The sequence below is a fragment of the Geotrypetes seraphini genome, chromosome 4, assembly GCF_902459505.1.
Source record: "Geotrypetes seraphini chromosome 4, aGeoSer1.1, whole genome shotgun sequence".
In the NCBI taxonomy this organism is placed as follows: Eukaryota; Metazoa; Chordata; class Amphibia; order Gymnophiona; family Dermophiidae; genus Geotrypetes; species Geotrypetes seraphini.
The window spans coordinates 3,696,942-3,722,875 of record NC_047087.1 but is presented as its reverse complement, the minus strand read 5'-3'; the positions used below and the strand labels follow the sequence as shown (position 1 = coordinate 3,722,875).

Genomic DNA, 25,934 nt, shown 5'->3' with positions numbered 1-25,934 from the left:
CTCGGGGGAGAAAGCAGGAGAGAAGGGCAGGAGGCTGAAAGCTTCTGCCCTTCAGCACTGGACTGCCATTCATGGAGTGGCAGGGCAGGAAGCGAAAAGCTCATGCCTGCCTTCTTGCCGCTCCGACTCTGCCGCTGGGGAGAAAGCCGGATGGAAGGGCAGGAGGCTGAAAGCTGGACCGCCGGAGAAATTAAGGTAGGGGAGGGGGGGTTAGTTAGTATTCGCTCTAAAAGACGCACCCTTATTTCCACCCACTTTTTTATTTTTTGTTTTTGGGGGGGAAGTGCATCTTATAGAGCGAAAAATAGAGTAGTTGCAAAGCTCATCATTCACCCAGTCTTGGTTCAGAAAACTGTCCGTTCCTTGATGATGTTTTGAACTATCAGCACTGCAAAATCATTTAAGGACCCTCAGTCAAATCAGAATAATCACTTCAAATTATTTCTCATTACCCTGTAAGCATGACTCTAATTGTGTTGGTTTTCAAAAAAAATCTCAATCTTATTTTGTAAATGTATCAAACAGTTACAGGGGAACTTCAGGAAAAACATAGCTCCCAGACCCAGAGCTCTAGATTTTCTTTAATAGGATCTCTATGTACCTCTGCTGCTTTCCTACTTTAAAATGTCAAATGAATACAGAAGATATCAAATTTAAAAGATATAAGCTAAAAACTTGAGCAGTGTGTGTCTCCTGAGATTCCAAGTGTGCCGTGGCACACTGAGGAGGAAGAGAGGCGCCTTCCAACTGACTTCCCTATGTGGTACATCGCCAGCGCTGCCCGATTCACCGAAGGCCTGCATGTTTCCCCTTTCTCTCTAGCGTCCTCCGGCTTCCCCCCTGGCCTCTCGGTCTCACCTTTAAAGCTAATTACAGCAGCCTGCAGAGGATCACCGATAGGTAAAATGATTCTATTTTCAATATAGTGATTGAAATGTGTCAGTGTTGAGAATATATATCTGCTGTGTATATTATGTGAATAAGAAAAATGAATGGAAAAAATTGCATTACAATTAGTAAAGGGGATGGGACCTGGGCCTAGGGAGGTCTGTGGTTGGGGTACTCAGTTGATATTTCTTAGACCTAGGGGGTACTTAGCTTGAAGAAATTGAGAAACACTGCTGTAGGCAATAAGCTGGCACCAGTGCTTCTCCTTCTCTCCGGCCCTCTTCCCTGCTGGCATCCCCTACTGGCATCTCAAGGCCCATTTGGAAGGCCTCTGCACATGCCCCGGCTCGAGAAAGTTTGAGTACTAGAGGAAACGTCAGAAATGTGACAGGTGTGAGCTGGCAAACCCCTCCTCCCCCCCCTCCACTGATGAATCGTTACGTATGGTCAGATTGGTCTGATTTTGGGCTGCTGAGGATTTCCACCTTACTAGGTCTTTGGAACTGTGACCTACAGACTTCCTAAGTCCCAATTATACTGTGGACTCTTTCTTTAGCATTTCTGACCTTTCAAAGTTTTTGAATAATTGTTTCCTGCTTCCCACCCACTTTATGGGAGAACTGAGAGATAAATGTCGTCTTTAATTCTTGAAATGTTTTCTGAGTTTTACTTTTTCTACTCTTTCCAATGTATATATCCAAAGGCAAAGCTTTAACCTTCTCTTTCCTTTCGTACAGTTGGCGGTGAGATTCCCCTGGACATGCGGCTGGGGGGTGGGCAGCTAGTTTCAGAGGAGCTGATGAACCTGGGAGAGAGTTTCACCCAGACCAATGACCCTTCACTGAAGCTCTTCCAGTGCGCTGTGTGCAACAGATTCACCACGGATAACCTGGATTTGCTGGGACTGCACTTGAGTGTGGAACGCAGTCTACCTGAAGAAGAATGGAAGGCCCTGGCAGGGGATTCATATCAATGCAAACTGTGCCGCTACAACACACAACTCAAAGCCAACTTCCAGCTCCACTGCAAGACAGACAAACATGTGCAAAAGTACCAGTTGGTGGCCCACATTAAAGAAGGTGGCAAGGCCAATGAGTGGCGGCTGAAATGTGTTGCCATTGGAAATCCTGTTCACCTGAAGTGCAACGCCTGTGACTACTACACAAATAGTCAGGAGAAACTGCGACTGCACACAGTGAACTCGAGGCACGAGGCGAGCATAAAACTCTACAAGGTAAGAACCTGTTTTCCTTGGCCTTTGCAAATGGCTGTGTTGGGAATAAAGATGTTAATTGGTTTTGTTCTTGCATCGATAAAGCTTTATTTTAGGAACGGTCTTCCTCTGTAGATGAAGGTATAATACACTTTTCTAAGTCCATTTTAAGTAGGAGTATGTTGATCCAGATTGTCTTGTGTTTAGAGTTCTAGGTTTGGTGAAGATAACCTTTAAAACTAAAAATGCATGCATCGTTCTCTTTGTCTGACTTCAGCAGTCACCCCAAAGTTTGAGTCCCATCTTTAGGAGCTAGGGAGGAGGAGAAAGATGGGTTTTTTGACATAACCTAAGTTTGCAGGTCCAAGCTCTAGCATGGAGGGTTCTGTGATGAGAGAGTGTTAATGGTGCACAAGGTCTTTGTTAAAGGATTGATGGGAGAAGAATCGAGTGTGCTCTGTGCAAGTGAAAAATCACACTTTTATATCCCTATTTCCTGCCTGTGTAGTCTTTCCCTGCCATTCCTTGTCAACTTTGCTCTTGTCCTCTCGCACTCAATTCACTCAGATATTTTTTTCTGTCACAGACCTCAAGATCCTGTAAATCTTTGGAGTAAATAGAAAATCAGGTATAAATCGGGGATTGGGACACACTAGGCTAACCTGGTTTTCAAGATATCCACACGACTATGCGTGAAATAAATGTGATTCATTGCCTTCATAGCGTGCAAATCTATCTTGTGCGTGGCTGGGTTCAACCCCTGCTATAAACTGAACAGTTTCACTTTTCTTGCTGTGATGATGTCAAATGCGTGCGTATGACATCATTTCATTGACTTTGTGCATGTGCAAAGGCTTCCAGATGTGGCCTTCAAGGTCAGGATTTCCAAAATCCGGACAAACTGCCGGGTTCTGGAAATCCCTTCCCCTTGAAAACCCACCTTTTTAATATAGTCTTCAATCCATAACCCTACTCCCCACTGCCAGCAGATTAATCATCCCCCCTAACTGTATCCTCACCCTGGCATCCTGTTCAGATTGTAAGCTCTTTCAAGCAGGGACTGTCTCCTTCGTGACTCTGTAGAGCGCTATGTACATCTGGTAGCACTCTAGAAGTAATTACCGTATTTTCACGCATATAACGCGCGCGTTATACGCGTTTTTACCTACCGCGCATACCCCTCGCGCGTTATATGCGTGAGCGCGGTATACAAAAGTTTTAAAACATAGTTCCCACCCCGCCCGACGCCCGATTCACCCCCCCCAGCAGGACCGCTCGCACCCCCACCCCGAACGACCGCTCGCACGCGCTCCCACCCGCACCCGCATCCACGATCGGAGCAAGAGGGAGCCCAAGCCCTCTTGCCCGGCCGACTCCCCGACGTCCGATACATCCCCCCCCCCCCCCGGCAGGACCACTCGCACCCCCACCCCGAACGACCGCTCGCACGCGCTCCCACCCGCACCCGCATCCACGATCGGAGCAAGAGGGAGCCCAAGCCCTCTTGCCCGGCCGACTCCCCGACGTCCGATACATCCCCCCCCCCCCGGCAGGACCACTCGCACCCCCACCCCGAACGACCGCCCGCACGCGCTCCCACCCGCACCCGCATCCACGATCGGAGCAAGAGGGAGCCCAAGCCCTCTTGCCCGGCCGACTCCCCGACGTCCGATACATCCCCCCCCCCCGGCAGGACCACTCGCACCCCCACCCCGAAGGACCGCCGACTTCCCGACAATATCGGGCTAGAAGGGAGCCCAAACCCTCCTGGCCACGGCGACCCCCTAACCCCACCCCGCACTACATTACGGGCAGGAGGGATCCCAGGCCCTCCTGCCCTCGACGCAAACCCCCCCCCCCCCCCACGACCGCCCCCCCCAAGAACCTCCGACCGCCCCCCAGCCGACCCGCGATCCCCCTGGCGACCCCCACGACCCCCCCACCCCCCTTCCCCGTACCTTTGGTAGTTGGCCGGACAGACGGGAGCCAACTTTTGTCACTCTCAAAGGTACTTCAAGCATTTTCCCTGTCTGTCCCGGTGAGCTCACAATCAATCTAATGTACCTGGGGCTGTGGAGGATTAAGTGACTTGCCCAGGGTCACAAGGAACAGTGCAGGGTTAGAACCCACAAGCACTGCGCCACACTCTCCTCCACGAGACACGTTCAGGAAATATGTCATGGAAATATTAGCGGTTGCTCCTGATCTTGTTCCATCTATTGTAAAGTCTTATTATCGCCCTGCTTTTAAAAAATCAAGAGGGACAACCTTGAGAGGAAGCTTTGCTTAAAATGGATACTCTGGATGGTTCAAGGAAATGGTGGTACAATGGTGGTAACTTCTGCTTTAATCCAGTGCCCCACAAACTTTTTCAGTCCTGTCCAGAAGGCACCTGGAAGTCGACACGATGACATCACACACATGCGTGATGTCATTGTGTCAATGTCCGCGGTACAGGGAGGAGTGTCGTCCATGCCGGCTGACTTCTCAGGAAACACACTGGTGTGCCGTGACACACAGTTTGTGATACATTTCTTTAATCTCTGATAAAGAGAAGTTGCTGAGAATGTTCTTTTGTCATCGTAATAAGAAGTATTTTGATTTAAAAATAAATGTGTTTTCTGATGTCTCAAGAGAGGCGCAAGTTAAAACCTGAAGTATTATAGTTAGGAGCGCTGTATTTTTAAAAAATTTTCTTGTAAATGTATTGTGAAGTACAAATCTGTACTAGATGGGCCGTGGGCCCTTATCTGCCGTCTATTTCTATGTTTCTATATTATATATATATATATCTCCTTATATATAAATCTGTACATTATATATATATATCTATATATATATATCTATCTATATCTATATCTATATCTCCTTTATATTTAACCAAATTTTGGGCGGCAAAGAAGTCTCTGATTCCTGCTCCTTCTTTGTCTCCTGTTGAAGGCACTATATGAGATTTAATTAGAAGGACTTCACTGAGGTAGTAGAAGCCAGCGTAGTTTGTGCAGGAAGGCTGATGTGGTTGTGCCTCTTGCACCTTTCTTTCAGTCGTACTGTAGCATTCTGAATTAGTTGCCGATGCAAACTCTTTTTGGTTAGACCAGTGTACAGGCTGTTGCAGTAGTCTAGTTGTGATGTCATTATGGTATGGACTACTGTGGTCAGACTTGTCTTTTCAATATATGGAGAGAGATTTCATAGCTGCTGAATTGACAATTTTTAAAGGTTGTTTGAATTTGTGGGATCAGAGTGGGTGAGCAGTATCCCGAGATTCCTGACCTGTGATTTTAGGGGGAGTTCATACTTCCCAGCAGATATTTTGAATCTGTTTTGCTTGGGTTCAGGCAGAGTTTGTTGCTTGCCCATTAGACGGGCAGTCAGTTTGCTGATTCAGTGGGGAAGAGTAATTGCGTATCATTGGCATAGATATAGAATTGTGTGTCCATTGACTGAAGAAGCTCAGCCAGAGGCTTGAGGTAGACAGTTTGGACCCCTATGGCACCCCACAGTTCAGAGCTGAACAGAACCAATTGTCTGTCTGACAAACAGGATTTGAACCACAAAAGTACTGCACCACATGTACCTGATTCTGCCAGTCTTGTAAGCATGATATTATGATCCACGATGTCAAAGGCTGCTGAGAAATCCAGCAACACTAGTATCGAGGCAGATCCCCCTATCACCCAAGGCTACCCTAGGCCATGTGCAAAGGAGTGTAGCAGTTTTGGGGACAGATCTAGCATAACATTACTTCTTTATGTGCCATTGATTTTCCTTTGCAGTCAGTGGGTGTGCTCTTCCGGGAAGGGGGGAGAGGGGGTTGAGAGACCGTTCTGAATGACATCTTATTTGGAAAGAGTTTTGGCCCTGGGGAAATCCCCTATTTTGATTAATTGGAGAGATTCCTTGCCTTCTTTTTGAACTGGTGCTGTCAGAATGGAGAGATGCTGGTTGGCCATCTGTCTCAAGGAAATCAAATTTGTTCATAAACAGATGACCTTGTTGCTATAATGATGTTATATAAGGTTTCTTTTCTTTATTTGAAATATATTCTTAATTCTTTTTCAGTGCAATACTGTATAACAGATACTAATTACTGTTTTTATTATTATTATTTAGGTTTTATAGTTCTTAGGTGCAGTGGTGTACCAGGGGGGGCAGCGGACTGCCCCAGGTCCGGATCCTCCAGTGCTGCTCTACTACAGGACCTGCACCTCAGCGTGGCTGCCGTACTTATTCCAGAGCAGAGTCGGCAGCCGCGCTGAAGTACAGGAAGTTCCGGTGATGACTGCAGCTGACGGCTCTGCTCAGGAAGATGTAAGTGATGTTGGAGGGGGTGGAACAGCAGCCGCAGTCATCGCGGGACCTTGCCTCAACTCCCTGTGTCTGCTGGTCCACCCCCTCCAACGTCACTTATGTCTTCCGGAGCAGAGGCAGCAGACGCAATCATCGCGGGTCCTTGCTGGTTTGGAGGGAGAGAGAAAGGCATGTAGAAGAGTGGTGGAGGGAGAGAAAGGCATGTAGAATGGTATGGAAGGGTGGTGAAGGGAGAGAAAGGGGGCAGATGGTGATGGAATTGGTGTGCAGGGAAGGGGAGACATAAGAGGAATGGATACTGGATGGAATTGGGTTGGAGGGAAAGAAAGGGGACAGATGCTGATAGAAGGGGGGAAGGGAGGGAGTGAAATGCCATGGGGGTGTGGGAGAGGGAAGGGGAGGAGAGAGATGCCAAACCATTGGAGGAGGGAAGGGAAGAAGGTGGATGCCAGATCAATGGGGGTGAAGGGAGAGATGGAAGGAGGAGGCATACAGTTTCTTGAAGGGGGCATAGAAGGAGAGAAGATGCCATATAGAAGGGGCAGATAGAAGGTAGACAGTGGATGAAACAGAGAGTGACAAGATGAGAAAAGCAGAAACCAAAAAAGACAAGGTAGAAAAAAAATTCTATTTATTTACTTTTTTGCTTTAGGGTAGATGCATCGTGGTTTCTGTGGTGTTGCATTGTATGCAGAGTCCAGCTTCTTGGTGGTTCAATTTAACCTTTGTCTATGTATTTCTATTTTATCTCCCATTTTACAAAACTGTAGAGCATTTTTTTAGTGCTGGCCGTAGTGGTAACAGCTCCAACGCTCAGAATTCTATGAGAGTCTGAGCTGTTATCACACTACAGTTTTGTAAAAGGGGGAGGGGTTAGTTTGTGATTACATACTAGGCGAAGGTGTTTTCTGTGTTCTGTGTGTTCGAAAAGACATGGTTTTCTGTTAGGATTGATCTGTACTAGTCTGGCTTGTTTAGTTTTACAATGGGTGTATTGATGATGTACTGCTCACTGCAGTATGTAAGATGCTGCCTTTTCTAGGTACACTCTTGTGTGACGTGTGGATTGTTACTAAAAATCATGTTTTTCATACAGATGGGTGTCGTACACCACTGCATAGGTGTCTATTTACGTTTTTATTTACTGAATGTTAAATGGTGTTTAGCTATGCTATTATATTTTTGGTTCTTTCATTCGTTTATATTCACTGGAACTTATGTCGATCAGTTACTCAATTTCCTCACTCTTTATGTACCAGGTTACTGGTTTTGCTAGATTCGGGTTGGGAAGAGGAGTGTGCAGTGTGTTCTGGTTCTAATGGTCATTTGCTCGCTCTTAGCGTGTAACGGTAGCATTACTGTTAAAACAAGTCTTCATTTACCAGGTTGTGACCTTTTACTGCTGTTTGATGCGCTTTTCTTTACCCTGTGATAGCCAATATTTGAGGCTGTTTGATTTCTTATATTTGTTTTGTAATTTATGCACCTAATAAACTTACAAGCCCATGATCCAATCTCCCCACCACTGATATCGGCCCACTGGCTGCCCTCTACACCCCAGAGAACACTACGCTCCCATAGTCTGTTATTGAGAACGACATGGGGGAAGCCACTGCTTGCCCTGTATTGGTAGCATGGAATATTGCTATTCCTTGGGTTTTGGCCACCGTGAGAACGGGCTACTGGGCTTGATGGACCATTGGTCTGACCCAGGAAGGCTATTCTTATGTTCTAAGATGAAATACGCCTACATACACCTTCAGGACACTCCCTCCAACTCCAGACAGCCTGGAAACAATCCTGTTCCCATTTCTTACCAAACCTCTGCCTCTTCATGTCAGAGCCCGTAAAGGACTGCTGTAAAAACCGACCTTTTTGCTCCGTCACTCCCTCAACCCTTCACCAGTGTCACTAAGTAATCCTATGTTAGCACTGTGAATTACTGTGTAACCCGTTCTGAGCTCTTTGGAGGGACGGGATATAAATTTAAATAGGTTTAAAATTTTATTTATATGTAGATTGAGAACATGGACTGCTGTGTTCTGGACAGTTTGTTATCTTAATGATATTAGATGGAAAAGTAACAGCATAATGGTGGTGTGGCTCCATCGAATGTTTGTTTAGGGTCCCCTCCTCAAAAGGGCTGATATACTAGACAGTGCTCCTCCTTAGTGTGGTGAATTACTTGTGGGTAGGGTTACCATATTTTCTTCCACATGACCCTGCCCCCCCAGCCCCACCCTCACACAGCCATCTCTCTTCCCCGACAAGCTTCAGCTCCGTCTGGAGGGCCTGGAGCATGCATGGATGTGTGTGACATCATCCGCGCATGCTCAGAGGCCCTCTAGATGCAGCCGGAACTTGTCGGGGCTTTCCAAAACCTTGTCAAATGCTTTGGAAAGTCCGTCTAGGGACGGTCCTCTAAAAAGAGGACGTGTCTGGGTTTCCCCCTACTTGTGGGGTATATGTGTGTAATTTCCTGCAGAAGAAGTATAACACAATATAATGAGGATTCTGGCATGGGAGGCTTCTAAATAAACTGCTGGGCTTAGGGTTAACGCAATCGGTATTGAAATGTGCTAAAAATGTAACCACATGAAATTTGAGTGTGTATTTGTCCCTGCTTAGCGCTGAATCTTTAAATCCAGCCCTGGAGCCACAGTATGGGAGCTAAAGAAACAGAGGGGAAGTGCAGAATTAACACAAACCATGTGCTGTAGCTGCTAGTCGGAGACCTATGTTCCCTCTAAGTGGACCACATGAGCATTCGCTCGTACATTCTACTTGCAAACCTGGAAAATGTTTGCTTTTTAGAACTTATCACTCAAATGAGAAAAAAATTGCATGCAGTTGGCCAACCTAGTCCTCGAGGGCCGGAATCCAATCGGGTTTTTAGGATTTCCCCAATGAATATGCATTGAAAGCAGTGCATGCAAATAGATCTCATGCATATTCAGCCCTTGAGGACCGGAGTTGCCCATGTCTGCCTTAGAGGGTGCATTATCAGGGACACATCTTCTGCTCTGTTTTTTTTGCAGAGGCAGATGTGATCTATCATTACTGGCTTGACACTGACAGCTATGGAGACCTGAAGAATATCAATCCATTGACGGCTTGTAGACCTACCATGCCAGGTCTGGTGAATCGCCTTCATATTCGTTCCAGTCAACTGTAGGTGGTATTGGTGGCATGGATCAAGCAACATTTTCCCAGTATTTCAGATGAATTGCTAGCACTGAACGGCAAGGTGTGGTTGTACGTTTCCTACCTTCAGCTGAGTGTGGTATTAGATGCAGTTAAAGTGGACTTTCTGTAGCATATGTGGGATACTGATTTATGCCAGGAGTCATAGAATTTCTCTTAGTGGCTCTTTTCCCTCCATTAAGGATGAAGATGGCATTCTACAGTTGGAAAACTAACCATTCCTTCAACGTCCAACTGATATTTTGGTGATAAATTAAGGATCCTGAATGATGCTGCCATGGCTCCTATACCTTCAGTTGACTATTGAGATGAAATTTGAGGAGGAAAAGTATGTGACTAGATGGCTGCTAGGAACATGTTCTAATCCTCTTGATTTGCATTTTTTTAAAAAATTATAAATCACTATTAGAAATTTTTTTTTAAAACCCACCAAAAACCCAACACAAGATAACAGATCCAATCTAGGAATATCCAGATTTCTAATACAGAATCTTCATCTGTCCGGGAGGTTTGCATAAAAGTAAAAATAACATAGAAAATAACTTATATTATTTAGCACTGTATAATATTACTGATATTTAAACCAACAATAAGTATTCATCCAGAGTTATTTTGACAATACCATCGCTTCTGGAAAGTTTCCAATTGATTCTTGTGGAGGGCTGTCAATTGACTAAGGTAATAGGTATGCCAAACACCTTGTACAATCTGGATGGAACATTAACAGTAGACCATTGCCACCTCCCGTTTACAACCCCTATACATACATATAACACTTTAAAAGAATTCTTATCTATACCCAGGGGTTTCCCAAAAAAGTTTAGCATCACATGGTACAGCAATTTGTGACATATCCGAAAGAAACTGTGCATACCTAGTCCAGTAAGCTCTTATCAAAGGACAATGCCACCACATATGTATGCAGGTCCCTGGGGAACCACATCCTCTCCAGCACATATCAGTCTTTGTAGGAGAAAAACGGGCAATTTTAGTTGGGTATAAATACCAACGATATAGGACTTTAAGGCCTTGCTCTACCAAATTAACAAATTTGTTTTTTAGATACATTTTTTGTTCTCTGATGTGGCCCCTCCATCACTTCAGCAGAAAGAGAGGGTCTGTTGATAAGTAGCATTGTGACCTGGGTTGGCCACTGTTGGAAACATGATACTGGGCTTGATGGACCTTCAGTCTGTCCCAATATGACAGCTCTTATGTGAGCCAAGTATAGGACAATGAAGCCATTGTGACATCACTGCTGAGGTTGGCTCTTAGGCATTGGTGGAATGAGGCATTATGACATCACAATCTCAGCTCTGGAATGTTGCTACTCTGAGTTTCTGCCAGATACTTGAGACCTAGGTTGGCCACTGTTGGAAACAGGATACTGGGCTTGATGGACCTTCGGTCTGTCTCAGTATGGCAGCTCTTATGTTTCTTATGTGAGCAAAGTATAGGACAATGAAGCCATTGTGACATCACTGATGAGGTTGGCTCTTAAGCATTGGTGGAGTGAGGCATTATGACATCACAGTCTCAACTCTGGAATGTTACTACTCTTTGGGTATCTGCCTGCTACTTGGGACCTGGGTTGGCCACTTTGGGGAAACAGGATACTGGGCTTGATGGACTTTCGCTCTGTTCCAGTATAATAACTCTTATGTTCTTATGTTGTAGGACTGACACCATTCTGAAGGCATAATGTCACACTCATAGATGAGAGGGATAGATCTGGATGGGATGACCATAGGTTGGCCAGCATTCTTTCCAATATTGTGTGCACTTTCTCTAGGCCTATTACAAGAGAGAGTAGAGGCAGGCATCTGGACTTGTTGTATACCAGCAGAATTATAAGAGAACTGTACATTTGGAATGAATTGTACTGGAATTAGATATCAATCCTGATGTTTTTCCTTTTAAACTTGTTGGAGATGAAAGTTACAGATGTAAGCCATAGCTACTTACTGGCTGTCGGACAGACGCCAGAGGGTGGTGGTTAATGGAAGTCGCTCGAAGGAAGGAAAGGTGACTAGTGGAGTCCCTCAGGGTTCGGTGCTGGGACCAATCCTGTTCAATATGTATGTAAGTGACATTGGTGAAGGGTTAGAAGGAAAAGTGTGCCTTTTTGCAGATGATACCAAGATTTGTAACAGAGTAGACACCGAAGAGGGAGTGGAGAATATGAAAAAGGATCTGCAAAAGTTAAGAGGAATGGTCTAATGCCTGGCAACTAAAATTCAATGCAGAGTAATGCATTTGGGGATTAATAATAGGAAGGAACCGTATATGCTGGGAGGAGAGAAGCTGATATGCACGGACGGGGAGAGGGACCTTGGGGTGATAGTGTCCGAAGATCTAAAGGCGAAAAAACAGTGTGACAAGGCAGTGGCTGCTGCCAGAAGGATTCTGGGCTGTATAAAGAGAGGCGTAGTCAGTAGAAAGAAGAAGGTGTTGATGCCCCTGTACAGGTCATTGGTGAGGCCCCACTTGGAGTATTGTGTTCAGTTTTGGAGACCGTATCTGGCGAAAGACGTAAGAAGACTTGAGGCGGTCCAGAGGAGGGCGACGAAAATGATAGGAGGCTTGCGCCAGAAGACGTATGAGGAGAGACTGGAAGCCCTGAATATGTATACCCTAGCGCAGGGGTGCCCACACTTTTTGGGCTTGCGAGCTACTTTTAAAATGACCAAGTCAAAATGATCTACCAACAATAAAATTTTAAAAAAACACAAAGCACACTGTACACATAGAAAATGTTAATTATCATTCTTATTCCAGGGTTTTTCAAAGAGGTCAAAGCAGATGACTCTATGCACTATCACCTCAATAACAACCATACAAAAATAGACAAATATACCCCCCTCCCTTTTTACTAAACCACGATAGCAGTTTTAGTACAGGGAGCTGCGCTGAATGCCCAGCGCTGCTCTCGACGCTCAAAGGCTCCCTGTGCTAAAAACCTCTATTGTGGTTTAGTAAAAGGGGACCTTAGTGTAAAATATAGACAGCAGATATAAATTCAGACACATTTTGATCACTAAATTTTAAAATAAAATAATTTTTCTTACCTTGTCTGGTGATTTCATGAGTCTCTGGTTGCACTTTCTTCTTCTGACTGTGCATCCAATCTTTCTTCCCTTCTTTTAGCCTGTATGCTTCCTCTCCTCCAGACCTCATTCCCTCCCCCAACTTTTCCTTCTTCTCTCCCTTCCCTTTCTTTCTCTCTGCCTCCCTTTCTTTTTTTTCTGTTTCTCTTCTTTCCTTCTGTCTTACCTGCCTGCCCTTTTTCTTTCTTTCTTTCTCCCTGCCCTCCCCCAAGCCACTGCCACTGCCAACGGGGACCAAACTGCCATCGGGACCAGGACCCAAACTGCCACCAATAATAGGCCCGAAAGCCGACGCCGCCCCAAGCTGTCCCTGCTTCAGCCAACCAGCATCGCGATCGACCTATTGGGGGAAATGCTGCCGGGTCCTGCCTTCGCGGAAACAGAAAGTAGGCAGGACCCGGCAGCAAGAAGAGGAAATGCTTCACTAACCTGTCTCCCGCCTTAGCCCGTAGCGAACGCTTGCTTCAGGGCTCTCTCAACATGTGCGTGCCGGCCTTCCCCCCCCCCCCCCCCAGGACATAACTTCCGGTTTCGGAGGGAAGAGAAGAGAAGCCGGCACGCACACGTTAGAGCCCGGAGCATAAGTTCGCTACGGGCTGAAATCTCCAATCCGGGTTTTTTTCAAATGTTCAGCAGCCGCGGCAGCAGATGATAGCTGGGCGGACCGCCCAGCTAAAAGGCCCTAGGGAGAACACAGAGGAAGGCTGATCGGCCTGGTAGATCAGGACGGCAACACGAGTCTAGCTATCGACTCACGTTGCCTTCCTGAGCTACTGGTCGATCGCGATCGACGTGTTGGGCACCCCTGCCCTAGCGGAAAGGAGAGACAGGGGAGATATGATTCAGACGTTCAAATACTTAAAGGGTATTAACGTAGAACAAAATCTTTTCCTGAGAAAGGAAAATGGTAAAACCAGAGGACATAATTTGAGGTTGAGGGGTGGTAGATTCAGGGGCAATGTTAGGAAATTCTACTTTACGGAGAGGGTGGTGGATGCCTGGAATGCGCTCCCGAGAGAGGTGGTGGAGAGTAAAACTGTGACTGAGTTCAAAGTAGCGTGGGATGAACACAGAAGATTTAGAATCAGAAAATAATATTAAATATTGAACTAGGCCAGTTACTGGGCAGACTTGCACTGTCTGTGTATGGCCGTTTGGTGGAGGATGGGCAGGGGAGGGCTTCAATGGCTGGGAGGGTGTAGATGGGCTGGAGTAAGTCTTAACAGAGATTTCGGCAGTTGGAACCTAAGCACAGTACCGGGTAAAGCTTTGGATTCTCGCCCAGAAATAGCTAAAAAGAAAAAAAAAAAAAAAAAAATTTAAATTGAATCAGGTTGGGCAGACTGGATGGACCATTCGGGTCTTTATCTGCCGTCATCTACTATGTTACTATGCAAGGGACTGATGTATACAGAAAGGACATTAGAGATATTGAAGAACTACTTCAGCATTTTGGCTGCTTGGAGAGGATACCTTATTAAGAACAAGATGCGACATGCTGAGTGGGACCAAGTTTCATTCAGAAGGTTGTGTTCATGAGGAGCTAGCGAAATTAAAGGTAGTCAAAGTGATGGGGCAAATGGTGTACATCTGAGGGTGCTGAAGGAACTTAGGGAAGTTCTGGTAGCTCAGCTGACTGACCTTTTCAATGCTTCTCTAAGAGTTGGGAGTTGTACCAGAGGACTGGAGAAGGGCAGACGTGGTCCCTCTACACAAAAGTGGAAGTAAGGAAGAAGTAGGGAATTATAGGCCAGTAAGTCTGACGTCTATGATAACCAAATTAATGGAAACTATTTTAAAACAGAGAATGGTGAAGTTTCTGTAATCCTGTGGATTACAGGACCAAAGGCAACATGGATTCACTAGAGGTAGGTCTTGTCAGACAAATCTGATCAATTTCTTTGACTGGGTGACCAGAGCAGTGGTCTCAAACCCAAACCCTTTGCAGGGCCATATTTTGGACTTGTAGGTACTTGGAGGGCCTCAGAAAAAATTCTTAATGTCTTATTAAAGAAATGACAATTTTGCATGAGGTAAAACTCTTTATAGTTTATAAATCTTTCCTTTTAGCTAAGTCTTAAAAATAATATTGTAATTTATAGCTAAAGAGACATATGACCAAAAAACTGTTTTATTTTACTTTTGTGATTATGATAAACATACCGAAGGCCTCAAAATAGTACCTGGTGGGCCGTGGGTTTAAGACCACTTTAATAGAGGGAGTGCATTTAATAGATGGTGGTGTATTTAGATTTTAGCAAAGCTTTTGTCAGGGTTCCACACAGATGGCTAATAAATAAACTGAATGAACATAAGAATTGCCGCTGCTGGGTCAGACCAGTGGTCCATCATGTCCAGCAGTCCATTCACACGGTGGTCCTTAGATCAAAGGCCAGTGCCCTAACTAAGTCTAGCCTTACCTGTGTACATTCTGGTTCAGCAGGAACTTGTCTAACTTTGTCTTGAATCCCTGGAGGGGCCCCAAAGTGACGGGCTGGGTCAGGAGCTGGTTAAGTGGAAGATGACAGAGGGTAGTGGTCAGTGGAGATCACTCTGAGGAAAAGGATGTTACCAGTGGTGTTACTCAAGGTTCTGTTCTTGGGCCTGTTCTTTTTAACATTTTTATAAGCAATATTGCTGAAGGGCTGTCAGGTAAGATTTGCCTCTTTGCAGATGATACCAAAATTTGCAATAGAGTAGATACCCAGGATGGTGTGAATAACATGAAGAAAGACCTGGCAAAGCTTGAAGAATGGTTTGAAATTTGGCAGCTAAAATTTTATGCTAAGAAATGCAAGGTCATGGATTTGGCCTGCAAAAACCCAAAGGAATGGTATTGTTTAGGGGGTGAAGAACTTTTGTGCACAACAGAAGAGCGGCACTTGGGTGTGATTGTATGTAATGATCTTAAGGTGGCCAAACAGGTTGAAAAGGTGATGGCGAAAGCTAGAAGGATGCTAGGGCTCATGGGAAAAAGGAGGTACTGTATATACTCGAATATAAACCGGGATTTTTGGGCCCAAAAATGGGGGTCCCGGTTTATATTCTGGTCATCCCCCAGTGACCACCCAAAATCCTCCTGGACTTTCTGCAGACCTGCCTTAGGCCGGGACAGGAGGGATCCCTCCTGTCCCCTGCCCCATCCGACACTAATAATTACCACCCTCCCTCGTATACCTGTTCCCTGCTGGTCCAGCGTGTATCCCATGCTGAAATCCTCCTTTGTAAAGGTAGTAGCCAGCGGCACGCAGGAGCGAGCTTTTCACGCTGCCAGCCCTGCACTGCTCCTTGATAGGCTGCCATAAGTTCTCACGGGATTCACGGTTATCGCTGTAGCCTATCAAGGAGCCGTGCAGGAAAGGCTGGCAGTGCAAAAAGCTCGCTCCTGCATGCCGCCCAGGTGCACCGCTGGCTACTATTTTACAAAGGAGGATTTCAATGCGGGAAACATGATGGACCACCAGGGAACAGGTACGCGAGGGAGGGTGGTAATTATTAGTGTCGGCCGGGGCAGGAGTCAGGAGGAATCCCTCCTATCCCGGCCTACCACCAGGTGGTTTAAGTTAAGGGCTGGGTTAGAAGGCAGAGGGGAATATGGGACAATTAAGCCATTGTGACATCACTGATGAGGTTGGCTCTTTTTAAGGGGAAGACGGTATGGGGAAGGAAGGTGGGACAGTGTTCAGAGCCTGTCAGGGAAGGGGGCTTGGTTCACAGCCTGGTAGGGAATGGGACTGATGGCAGGGTGCAGAACTTGGCAGGGAGGGGGGCTGAGTGCAGAACCTGGCAGGGCAGGACACTTGAATATTATATTCGAGTCAACCATTTTGCTTCCTTTTTGGGGGGAAAAATGGGGGTTTCGACTTATATTCGAGTATATACGGTATTGATGCTCCTGTATAAGACTCTGGTCAGACCTCATTTGGAATATTGTGTACAATTCTAAAGGCCACACCTTCAAAAAGATATAAAAAGGATAACGTCGGTCCAGAGGAAGGCTACTAAAATGGTGCATGGTCTTCATCATAAGGCGTATAGAAACAGACTTAAAGATCTCAATATGTATACTTTAGAGGAAAGGTGGGAGAGGGGAGATATGATAGAGATGTTTAAATACCTACATGGTGTAAATGCACATGAGTTGAGTCTCTTTCAATTGAAAGGAATCTCTGGAATGAGAGGGCATGAAGTTAAGAGGTGATAGGCTCCGGAGTAATGAAAGGAAATACTTTTTTACAGAAAGGGTGGTAGATGCATGGAACAGTCTCCTGGAAGAAGTGGTGGATATAGAGACTGTGTTTGAATTTAAGAAGGCATGGGATAGGCACATGGGATCTCCCAGAGAAAGAGATTATGGTTACTATGGATGGGCAGACTGGATGGGCCATTTGGCCTTTATCTGTTATCATGTTTCTATTGAGCTCAGTATCCCATCTGAGAGCACTTGGCATAGGTCAGAAGTGCCACATCGTAGTTCACAAAAAGTAGATCTATTTCTCAGATTATTGCAATGGTTCATCAATGGCTCTCCCAAGTCTTATCTGGCTGATGCTTTTTTATGGGATTGTTTTCTAGGAACTTTATCCAAACCTTTCTTGAATCATGTTATATTGGTTGCTTTGACCATATCATCCTGCAACAAGTTCTACATATTAATTATGCACTGCATGGAAAAAGTTCCTATGATTTGTTTGCCGTCTGTTGCTCATTGGCTTCATGGAGTGTCCTCTTATTTTTGTGATTGAAAGGTTAAATGGTCGTTGCCTATTTAGTTTCACCCATTTCTGTCATCTTTTATCGGAGCTGTAGAACCCTAACCTATTCAGCCTGCCTTCAAAAGGAAGGCATTCTATCCTGTTTCTAATTCTGTTTTATTTTCAAAGTGTGGTTATACCAAGGAGCTATACAGAGCGTAATGATAATTCTATTTTGTTCTCTATCCTTTTTCAACAAATCCTAAACATTATATTTGCTTTTTTGGTTACTTTAGTGCAGTGAGCTGAAGTGTGGCCACAATGATTCAAAGATCTTTTTCCTTAGCACAGCAGCAGATGAATCCAGAGACTAGTGGGATAGCTCACATCGACCAGCAGGTGGAGATAGAGAAACTGATTAACAGGTGGTCTTATAGACTGGCATTCCTCCTGTACATCCAGTATGCTCTATCTCCCAGCAGGGGTTCGTAGCTATACATCTAGCTCCTGGATTCTGGCTGTGCCGGATGACTTTATGTGAATTTCTATTCTTCTGTTGAGACTAGTTCTCTTCAGAGAGACAGGGGTGCCTGGCTGAGCGGTGCCGGCTTTGGGAGCTACACCTGGGCCACCTCAGGTCCCTTCTCCACCCTCCCCTCCTGTAGATTGAGGGGTTTACTTGGGCTCTACATTTTCTTCTTTCCAGTGTAAAAAAAAAAAAAAATTGTATTGAGCCTCACTATGCTGTGCTGTGCCTTTTGCTCAGCTTCCTGTTACAACTGCCAGCCATAACTTTTCTTGCTGTTGTGCTGAAAGGATAATGTTTGGGTGAGTAATTCTTGCCGATTTGAGTGTGTCTGGTGCGATTCGGTCGGTACCGGCTGCGTCGGCGGTTTTGGCGGGCTTTCTCCATTTAAAAAAAAAAAAAGATGGCGGCAGAGGCTGTGAAAAGGTGTTGGCGCTGTGGGAAGCGCAGAACACCGTCGGGGCTGTGCTCTGCCGGTTGTGCAGACGTGCCAGCCGAAGATTCATTCCTGCCAACGAGTGATTTGGCATTTTCCCTTGCGGTTGAGTCGGCCATGCTTCAGAGCGCGCCTGCGTTGGAAGAGAGTTTGGCGGCTGTAGGTGCATCGGGAGCGCTGGGGGAAGCCGCGGTTTCGCTCCACTGCATGGGGCAGGCAGGGCCGGCGGGATTTGGGCTGGGCTCGTTTTCGCCGGAGTTTGTCTTGCAGAGCTCTCAGCCTGCTCTGCCGGTGTATTTGAATTTTCTTTTATTGCCTGCTCCTTCTACTACTTTTACTACTACTACTACTACTACTACTACTACTGGTGCTGCTACTTTTCATACTGTTTCCCCTCCGGTGCAGTCTCAGGCGGCAAAGCGGCACAGACTTGCGGCTGCGGACGAGGGGGACCCTGCCCCAGTCTCCCCCTTATCTCTAACTCTTCCTGAGTCGCTGGAGGAAGGTGAGGTGCTGGAATTGGACGCGGAGGAGCCACAGGGTAGGGACGTGGATGATCCTTCCGCGCTCCGGCTTTTTCACAGGGAAGAACTTTCCTCTTTAATTTCTAAGGCAATACAGGGATTGAACATCTCGCAATGGTCTCAACTGATGGCAGATAATATGATGGAGTCCAGGGGTTCTGTCCCCTCGGAACTGGCTGATCTGGAGTCTGGAAATGAATGCAATGGCACACAGTCTCACTTATCTGCTGAAAAACAACGAATTAGACTTGTGTAAAAATGCCTGTGTGAATAGAGCTCTCAGATACCTACACCGTCAAATCATAATAGATTGGTCAAACGGCTCTTGTAGGTTCAGATATCATTCATTGAGCTCTAAAGATTTTTTCTAAAAGTTTTTTAAAAGTGCAAATGCTTGTGCAATAACTTAATAAATTCAAAGTGCACAGTGCTATATAAACAAATTTGGCACTTATCTGCTATAATATGAAATATTCTGTGCCCAACGGGACCCATTTCGCCTCAGTAATGGCTTCTTCAGGGGTCTAAATCATTGAACAGCTCCTATAGCATTGCTTGTCAAAATGGTGTTTTTGGTGGCTATGGCTTCAGCCAGACGGGTGTCGGAGTTGCAGGCGCTGTCTTGCAGGGATTCTTTTTTGCGCATTTCGGATGCTGGGGTGTCTGTTCGGACGGTGCCGTCCTTTCTGCCTAAGGTGGTTTCTTCCTTTCATGTGAACCAGTGTTTATTCCTCCCGGCTTTTCAGTGGGAGGATTGGGGGGAGCGCTTTTCTTCTTTGCATTTCCTGGATGTGCACAGGATTGTTCTGCATTATTTGGAGGTGACTAACGACTTTCGTCGGTCGGACCACCTGTTTGTGTTGTTCGCTGGCAGGAACAAAGGTATGGCTGCATCTAAGGCTTTCATTGCTCGTTGGGTCAAAGAAACGATTGCTTCGGCGTACTTAATAGCGGGGAAGCGGTTGCCGGAGCAGCTTCGTGCTCATTCGACTCGAGGGTTGGCTGCGTCTTGGGCGGAGTCCGGAGGTCTTTCCTTGGAGGAGATTTGCCGTGCGGCTACTTGGTTTTCTGGGAATACCTTTTTGAAACATTACCGATTGGATGTGGCGGCCCATGCAGAGGCTAGTTTTGGCGCTTCGGTTATTGTGGAGGCGGCGTTAGCTTCCCACCCAGTTTGAGTTTTGCTTTGCTACATCCCACTAGTCTCTGGATTCATCTGCTGCTGTGTTAAGGAAGGAAAAATGATGTTCTTGCCTGTTCATTTTCTTTCCTTTAGGAGCAGCAGATGAATCCAGAGCCCCACCCTTTCTGCGGACGGTCTGTCGGTGTTCTGTGTGGTACGTTTCAGTTGGGTTATTGTTGGTAGTTGTGTTCTGTAGTTTACTATTTGTGATTCGCTACTGGAAAGAAGTTTTTTGGATGCTCATTTTCCTATCTCTGGATGCTTGGGCAAGGAGCGTTACTGGATGTACAGGAGGAATGCCAGTCTATAAGACCACCTGTTAATCAGTTTCTCTATCTCCACCTGCTGGTTGATGTGAGCTATCCCACTAGTCTCTGGATTCATCTGCTGCTCCTAAAGGAAAGAAAATTAACAGGTAAGAACATAATTTTTCCTTCTTGGGTGGTGATTCCGTAATTAGGGCAAATAAATAATCCTAACTACAATTCTATGTGCAGTACTTCCCACTTAATATGAAGAAGAGCAATCTTGCATTTTAGATACCAAGTCTCCCAAGGTCCTTCTGAAAAGCCTTGCAGTCCTCTGCTGTCTTAACAACCCAGCAGTTGAGTCATGCTCTGATCTGATCACATTTTAGGAATAGATTAAATAGTACAATCTCCATACAAACTCTTAGGACACTCCAGGATTAAATCTTTGCCATGTGAATAACTAACCAGTTAGTCTTACTCTCTGTGTTGTGGTTTTTTTTAACAAGTTTGTAAGCCACAATGGGGCACGGTCTTCCATCCCATTACTTCTTAATTTCTTTTGAGGGGATCTGTCAAACAGCTTCTGAAAATCTAAATACCATGAACACTATATCAACTGACTTACCACAAGACTTGCCCTGTTCTGAGTCATTTCCCATTGGTAAGTTATGTCTATTTACTGTATATGGTCAGTAATAGCTTGAACCATGCAGCTCAGCTCAGACATCAGGCTCATGGCTCTATAATTTTGCAGATCACTCCTGGAGGCTTTTTTTTTTTTTTTTTTTTAAATCGGTGCTGTGCTGGCCATCCTTCAGTCCTCACCTACCATACCCATTGTGAACGATAGGTTACTGATTTATTAGTGATAGGTTGGCAATTTCATGTTTGAACTTTTTCAGTACTTTGGGCCAAATACATCTGGTCCAGGTGATTTGTTGCCTTTGAGTTTGTCAATATGATCTATGACATCTTCTAGATTTAGTCATGTGCTCCAAATCATCACCATCAAAGAACTTTTCTCCTCAGTAAAGACTGCTTCAATAAGAAGTCCTCTTTATCCTACCAGGATGCTCCTTTTACTCTTTGGTCATCTAGTGGTCCAATTGAATTATTCATGGGATTTTGATTTGGATACTGTATCTGATATTGCTTCTTTGCTCTGTAGCAGGGGTTCTCAACTCGGTCCTTGGGACACAGCTAGCCAACCAGGTTTTCAGAGTATCGACAATAAATATGCACGAGATCCTAGAGGAAAAGTCTGCTATTGAGATTCAAATGGGGCTGCCCCTGGGATCGGTAGCATGGAATTGTGCTACTCTTTGGGGTTCTTCTGCCAGGTTCTTGTGACCTTAATTGGCCACTGCTGGAAGCAGGATACTGCACTAGATGCATCATCGGTCTGCCCCAGTATGGCTGTTTTCATGTTTTTATAATAAGAACTGACTCCTTTTTTCATCTGTATCACTGTCCAAATTGATTTTGTCAAGTTAATTTGCTACATGTATTTTGTTATATGTGTACTGCTTATTGTCTCCCACCCCCACATTCCCCCGGTGTCCCGACTGAAACAAGTTTAAGAACTACTGGTCTGTGTTGTTGTGCAACATTGTCTTATATACAGCCATCCTGGCAGCACTCTTCTATTCTGCTTCTGTTGCTGCCAGATAAGTCGCTGTTTGTTCTCGGAGTTGGGTTGACTTCTATTTACCTCTGATACTGTGTTGGCACTACAGGCAGTCTTTTTCCAATTTGTGGTTGAGATGCCAACAGGAATGGGTGGCGGTGACTCAAAGTTCAGGTGCTTCTACAGTAGCTGTGCAGAGAAATCCTGTTCATCTCCCATCTCCATTATCAAAACAGTGCATTGTAGTTTGACTAGAAAAGAACGTGTTTGGCATCCAAGATGGTAACTGATGGTGAAATGCTACTTTGAGAGCTCCAATGTTAGTTTCTTTTTACCTGTTTGCTTTTTTAGGTTTACTGTGTGAATGGAGAAGAACAAAAGGGTATTCAGTATGAGACCCTCCAATCTTCAGGAGTCTCTATAGTGTGCCAGGCCTCTGTATTGGAGATGTTTACTGCTACTGGTGGTGTGTTGGGTATGGCCTCCACTGCTGGCCCAGGAGCAATGGATCGGCTGCAGAGTGAAACCACCTTGAGCATCAATAGCCTTGTTTCCCCCTATGCCTTCAGATTGTGGTCTACCTTGGGAACAATGGGCACCTTAGAGAACAGATGAAATCTTGCTGATCAAGGGGCCTGGAAGGTCTTGGAGAAGTCATTACTTTGAAGATCTGTGGCTCTGGGAGAACAGGAAATACATTTACAAACACTGGAGAGGAGAGTGAACCAAGTAGAGATGTCTACTTTCTTAGTTGATTCTCAGCAAGAAATTGAGCCAATAAGTTTCTTCCTAGAGGGGAACCATTGCTTCGCTGAGGATCTCTACTTCCCTGGTAAGACCTTCAGTTATCACTTTAGACTATTTGGAATAATATGTTTGCTTCTCTTGCTACTTCAACCTTAGGTATGGAGACAGACTTAAAGGTCTTAATATGTGTACTTGGGAAGAAAGGCAAGAAAAGAGAGAGACGATAGACATTTAAATACCTCTATGGCATAAATGCTTAAGAAGCAAGTGTCCTTTCAACTGAAAGGAAACTCTGGAATAGGGGGTATAGAATGAAGGTGAAAGGGGACAGACTCAGAAGTAACCTCCCAGTGGAGGTACTGGAGAAAAAAACTATATCTGAATTCAAGAAAGCATGGAACCGAATACACAGGATGTTTAATTGCGGTTGATTCAATCAATTCAACATTTACTAAAAAAAAAAAATAATAATATATCGCTGATTTAGATTATTGTAAAGCACTTTTTAAGGGACTTGCTCAGAGATATTAAGTGGCTTCAATTAATGCAGAATGTTACAGTTAAATTGCTTTTTGGAGCAAAAAAATACAATCATTATTTATTTTTAAAAATTCTCACCCGCTTAAACCTAAGCAGTTTACAAAATACTTTGAAGACTGAGCATTGGCTACCAATCAATTACTGCATAATTTATGAAATCTTGGTTCTGTCCATAAAATCCACCATTGTCCTCCTCAATTTCTGTCTTGTTACTAGAACCTTATATTCCATCATAGACACTTTGTTCTGCTCAATAGAATCAGTTGGTTATTCTCTTTTCATCAAGTCTTTTTTGGATACCTTTTGAGACTGTTTAATGTTATTGGGCCTACTCTTTGGAATCAACTCCGATTACTCATACCTACAGAACTTTTATTATCTAACTTTAAAAAGTTCCTTAAGACTTCTCTTTCAGCAGGCATTTAGTTTGGTGTTTACTTCCAATTAGGTGCTGGGAACCTGGAAACCCAGCAGTTGAACAATATCTATTATCTGTAAGAAAAATTGAGGTCTCTTCTAAAATGTACAATATTTATTGTACACACTTTGATGGTTTTCCTTAAACGGATAATCCAATAAAGTGAACCTTGAACATATAGGATCTGAAAGGGAGAAGTGATTGTATATGGGCAGACTGGACCATATCTGCTTTCTATGTTCATCCTAAATTGTAGTCTCAAGATTTAAATATAGCAACTTTGTCTCCAAAAGTGTGAGAAGTTGGAACAAGACTTCTTACAGATGAATGCAACACAAGGAGTCTCAAAGGTCTCAGTAGGAGATACGCTAGCCTCCAGCGACCACAACATAGTATGGTTCAACCTTAGGAAAAGCTTCCCTAGATCAAACACGAAAACAAAGGTACTCAATTTCCGGGGCACAGACTTCGCACGCATGGGAGATTTCGTCCATCGGACGCTGCAGGACCAAGCGGAAACCGATGATGTAGAAGCTAAGTGGTTAACACTGAAATCAACCATACATGAAACAACTAGCCGCTTCATAAAATCAGTAAATAAACGACAAAGAAACAATAAACCCCAGTGGTTCACCGCGGAGATCTCGCACCTCAAGGAGAAGAAAAAAGCGTTTCTCTCCTACAAGCGCACGGAGAAATGAGAGGCAAAGGTAGAATATAGGACCAGGTCTACAGCGGTCAAAATGACAGTTAGGGAGGCAAAACTTCGAGTGGAAGAAATTCTGGCAAAAAACATTAAAAAGGGGGACAAATCCTTCTTCAGGTATATTAGTGACAGAAAAAGGAACACAGGCGGGATAGTACGCCTTAGAAGATCGGAAGGAAGTTACGTGGAAGCAGATTCCGATAAAGCCAAAGTACTGAATGAATACTTCTGCTCAGTCTTCACCTGTGAGGCACCGGGACACGGTCCGCAGTTGAAGGCAACACAAAGCACAGAAGACCCGTTTCAGAATTTTGAGTTCACACCAGGTGACGTTTACAGTGAACTGGCAAGACTCAAGGTGAACAAAGCCATGGGACCAGACAATTTGTACCCAAGAGTGCTCAGAGAATTGAGCGATGTCCTGGTGAAACCGTTGGCTGAGCTATTCAATCTTTCCCTAAGTAAGGGGAAAGTTCCCCTGGACTGGAAATTAGCTAATGTCGTTCCTCTGCATAAAAAGGGTTGCAGGGCAGAGGCTGCGAATTATAGACCGGTGAGTCTCACATCAATAGTGTGCAAACTCATGGAAACACTAATTAAAAGCAAATTGGACACGATCTTGAATGAAGGGAATCTTCGGGATCCCAGTCAGCATGGATTCACCAAGAGTAGGTCCTGCCAATCCAATCTCATCAGCTTCTTTGACTGGGTAACAAGAAAGTTGGACTTGGGAGAGTCTTTAGACGTCGTGTACCTGGACTTCAGTAAAGCTTTAGACAGTGTTCCACACCGCAGGCTGCTAAGCAAGATGGAATCGATGGGGTTAGGAGAGACACTAACTGCATAGGTCAATGATTGGCTGAGTGGCAGACTTCAGAGGGTGGTGGTTAATGGTACCCTCTCTAAAACATCGGAGGTGACCAGTGGAGTGCCGCAGGGCTTGGTCCTGGGTCCACTCCTTTTCAACATATTCATAGGGGATGTGACTCAAGGGCTTCAAGGTAAAATAACACTATTCACCGATGACGCCAAACTATGTAATATAGTAAGTGAATGCAGTTTACAGAATTATATGGCGCAGGACCTGCTTACATTGGAAAGTTGGTCCTCAACCTGGCAGCTAGGCTTCAATGCTAAGAAATGTAAGGTCATGCACCTCGGAAGCGGAAATCCATGCAGGACGTACTTCTTGAACGGAGAAACTTTAACTAGGACTTCAGCAGAACGAGATTTAGGAGTAATCATCAGTGCAGACATGAAAATTGCCAATCAAGTGGAGAAGGCTTCATCTAAGGCAAGGCAGATATTGGGTTGTATCAATAGAAGTTTTGTCAGCCGAAAGCCTGAAGTCATAATGCCATTGTACAGAGCCATGGTGAGACCTCATCTGGAGTACTGTGTGCAATTCTGGAGGCCACATTACAGTAAAGATGTGCGCAGAATTGAATCGGTTCAGTGGACGGCCACCAGGATGATCTCGGGGCTCAAGGGTCTCTCGTACGAAGAGAGACTGAACAAATTGCAGCTCTACACTCTCGAGGAACATAGGGAGAGGG

The 25,934-nt window shown here is 45.0% G+C and overlaps 1 protein-coding gene across 3 annotated transcripts in view; it reads left to right on the top strand.

Annotated features, from left to right (window-relative positions):
* ZFHX3 (zinc finger homeobox 3) overlaps positions 1-25,934 on the top strand; it is a 601,913-nt gene that overhangs the window by 208,954 nt on the left and 367,025 nt on the right. For all 3 annotated transcript variants that reach the window (XM_033942405.1, XM_033942408.1, XM_033942407.1), the window contains one exon: positions 1,626-2,122. In XM_033942405.1, coding sequence (XP_033798296.1) covers positions 1,626-2,122 — 497 coding nt within the window. The remainder of the gene's footprint in view (positions 1-1,625; positions 2,123-25,934) is intronic.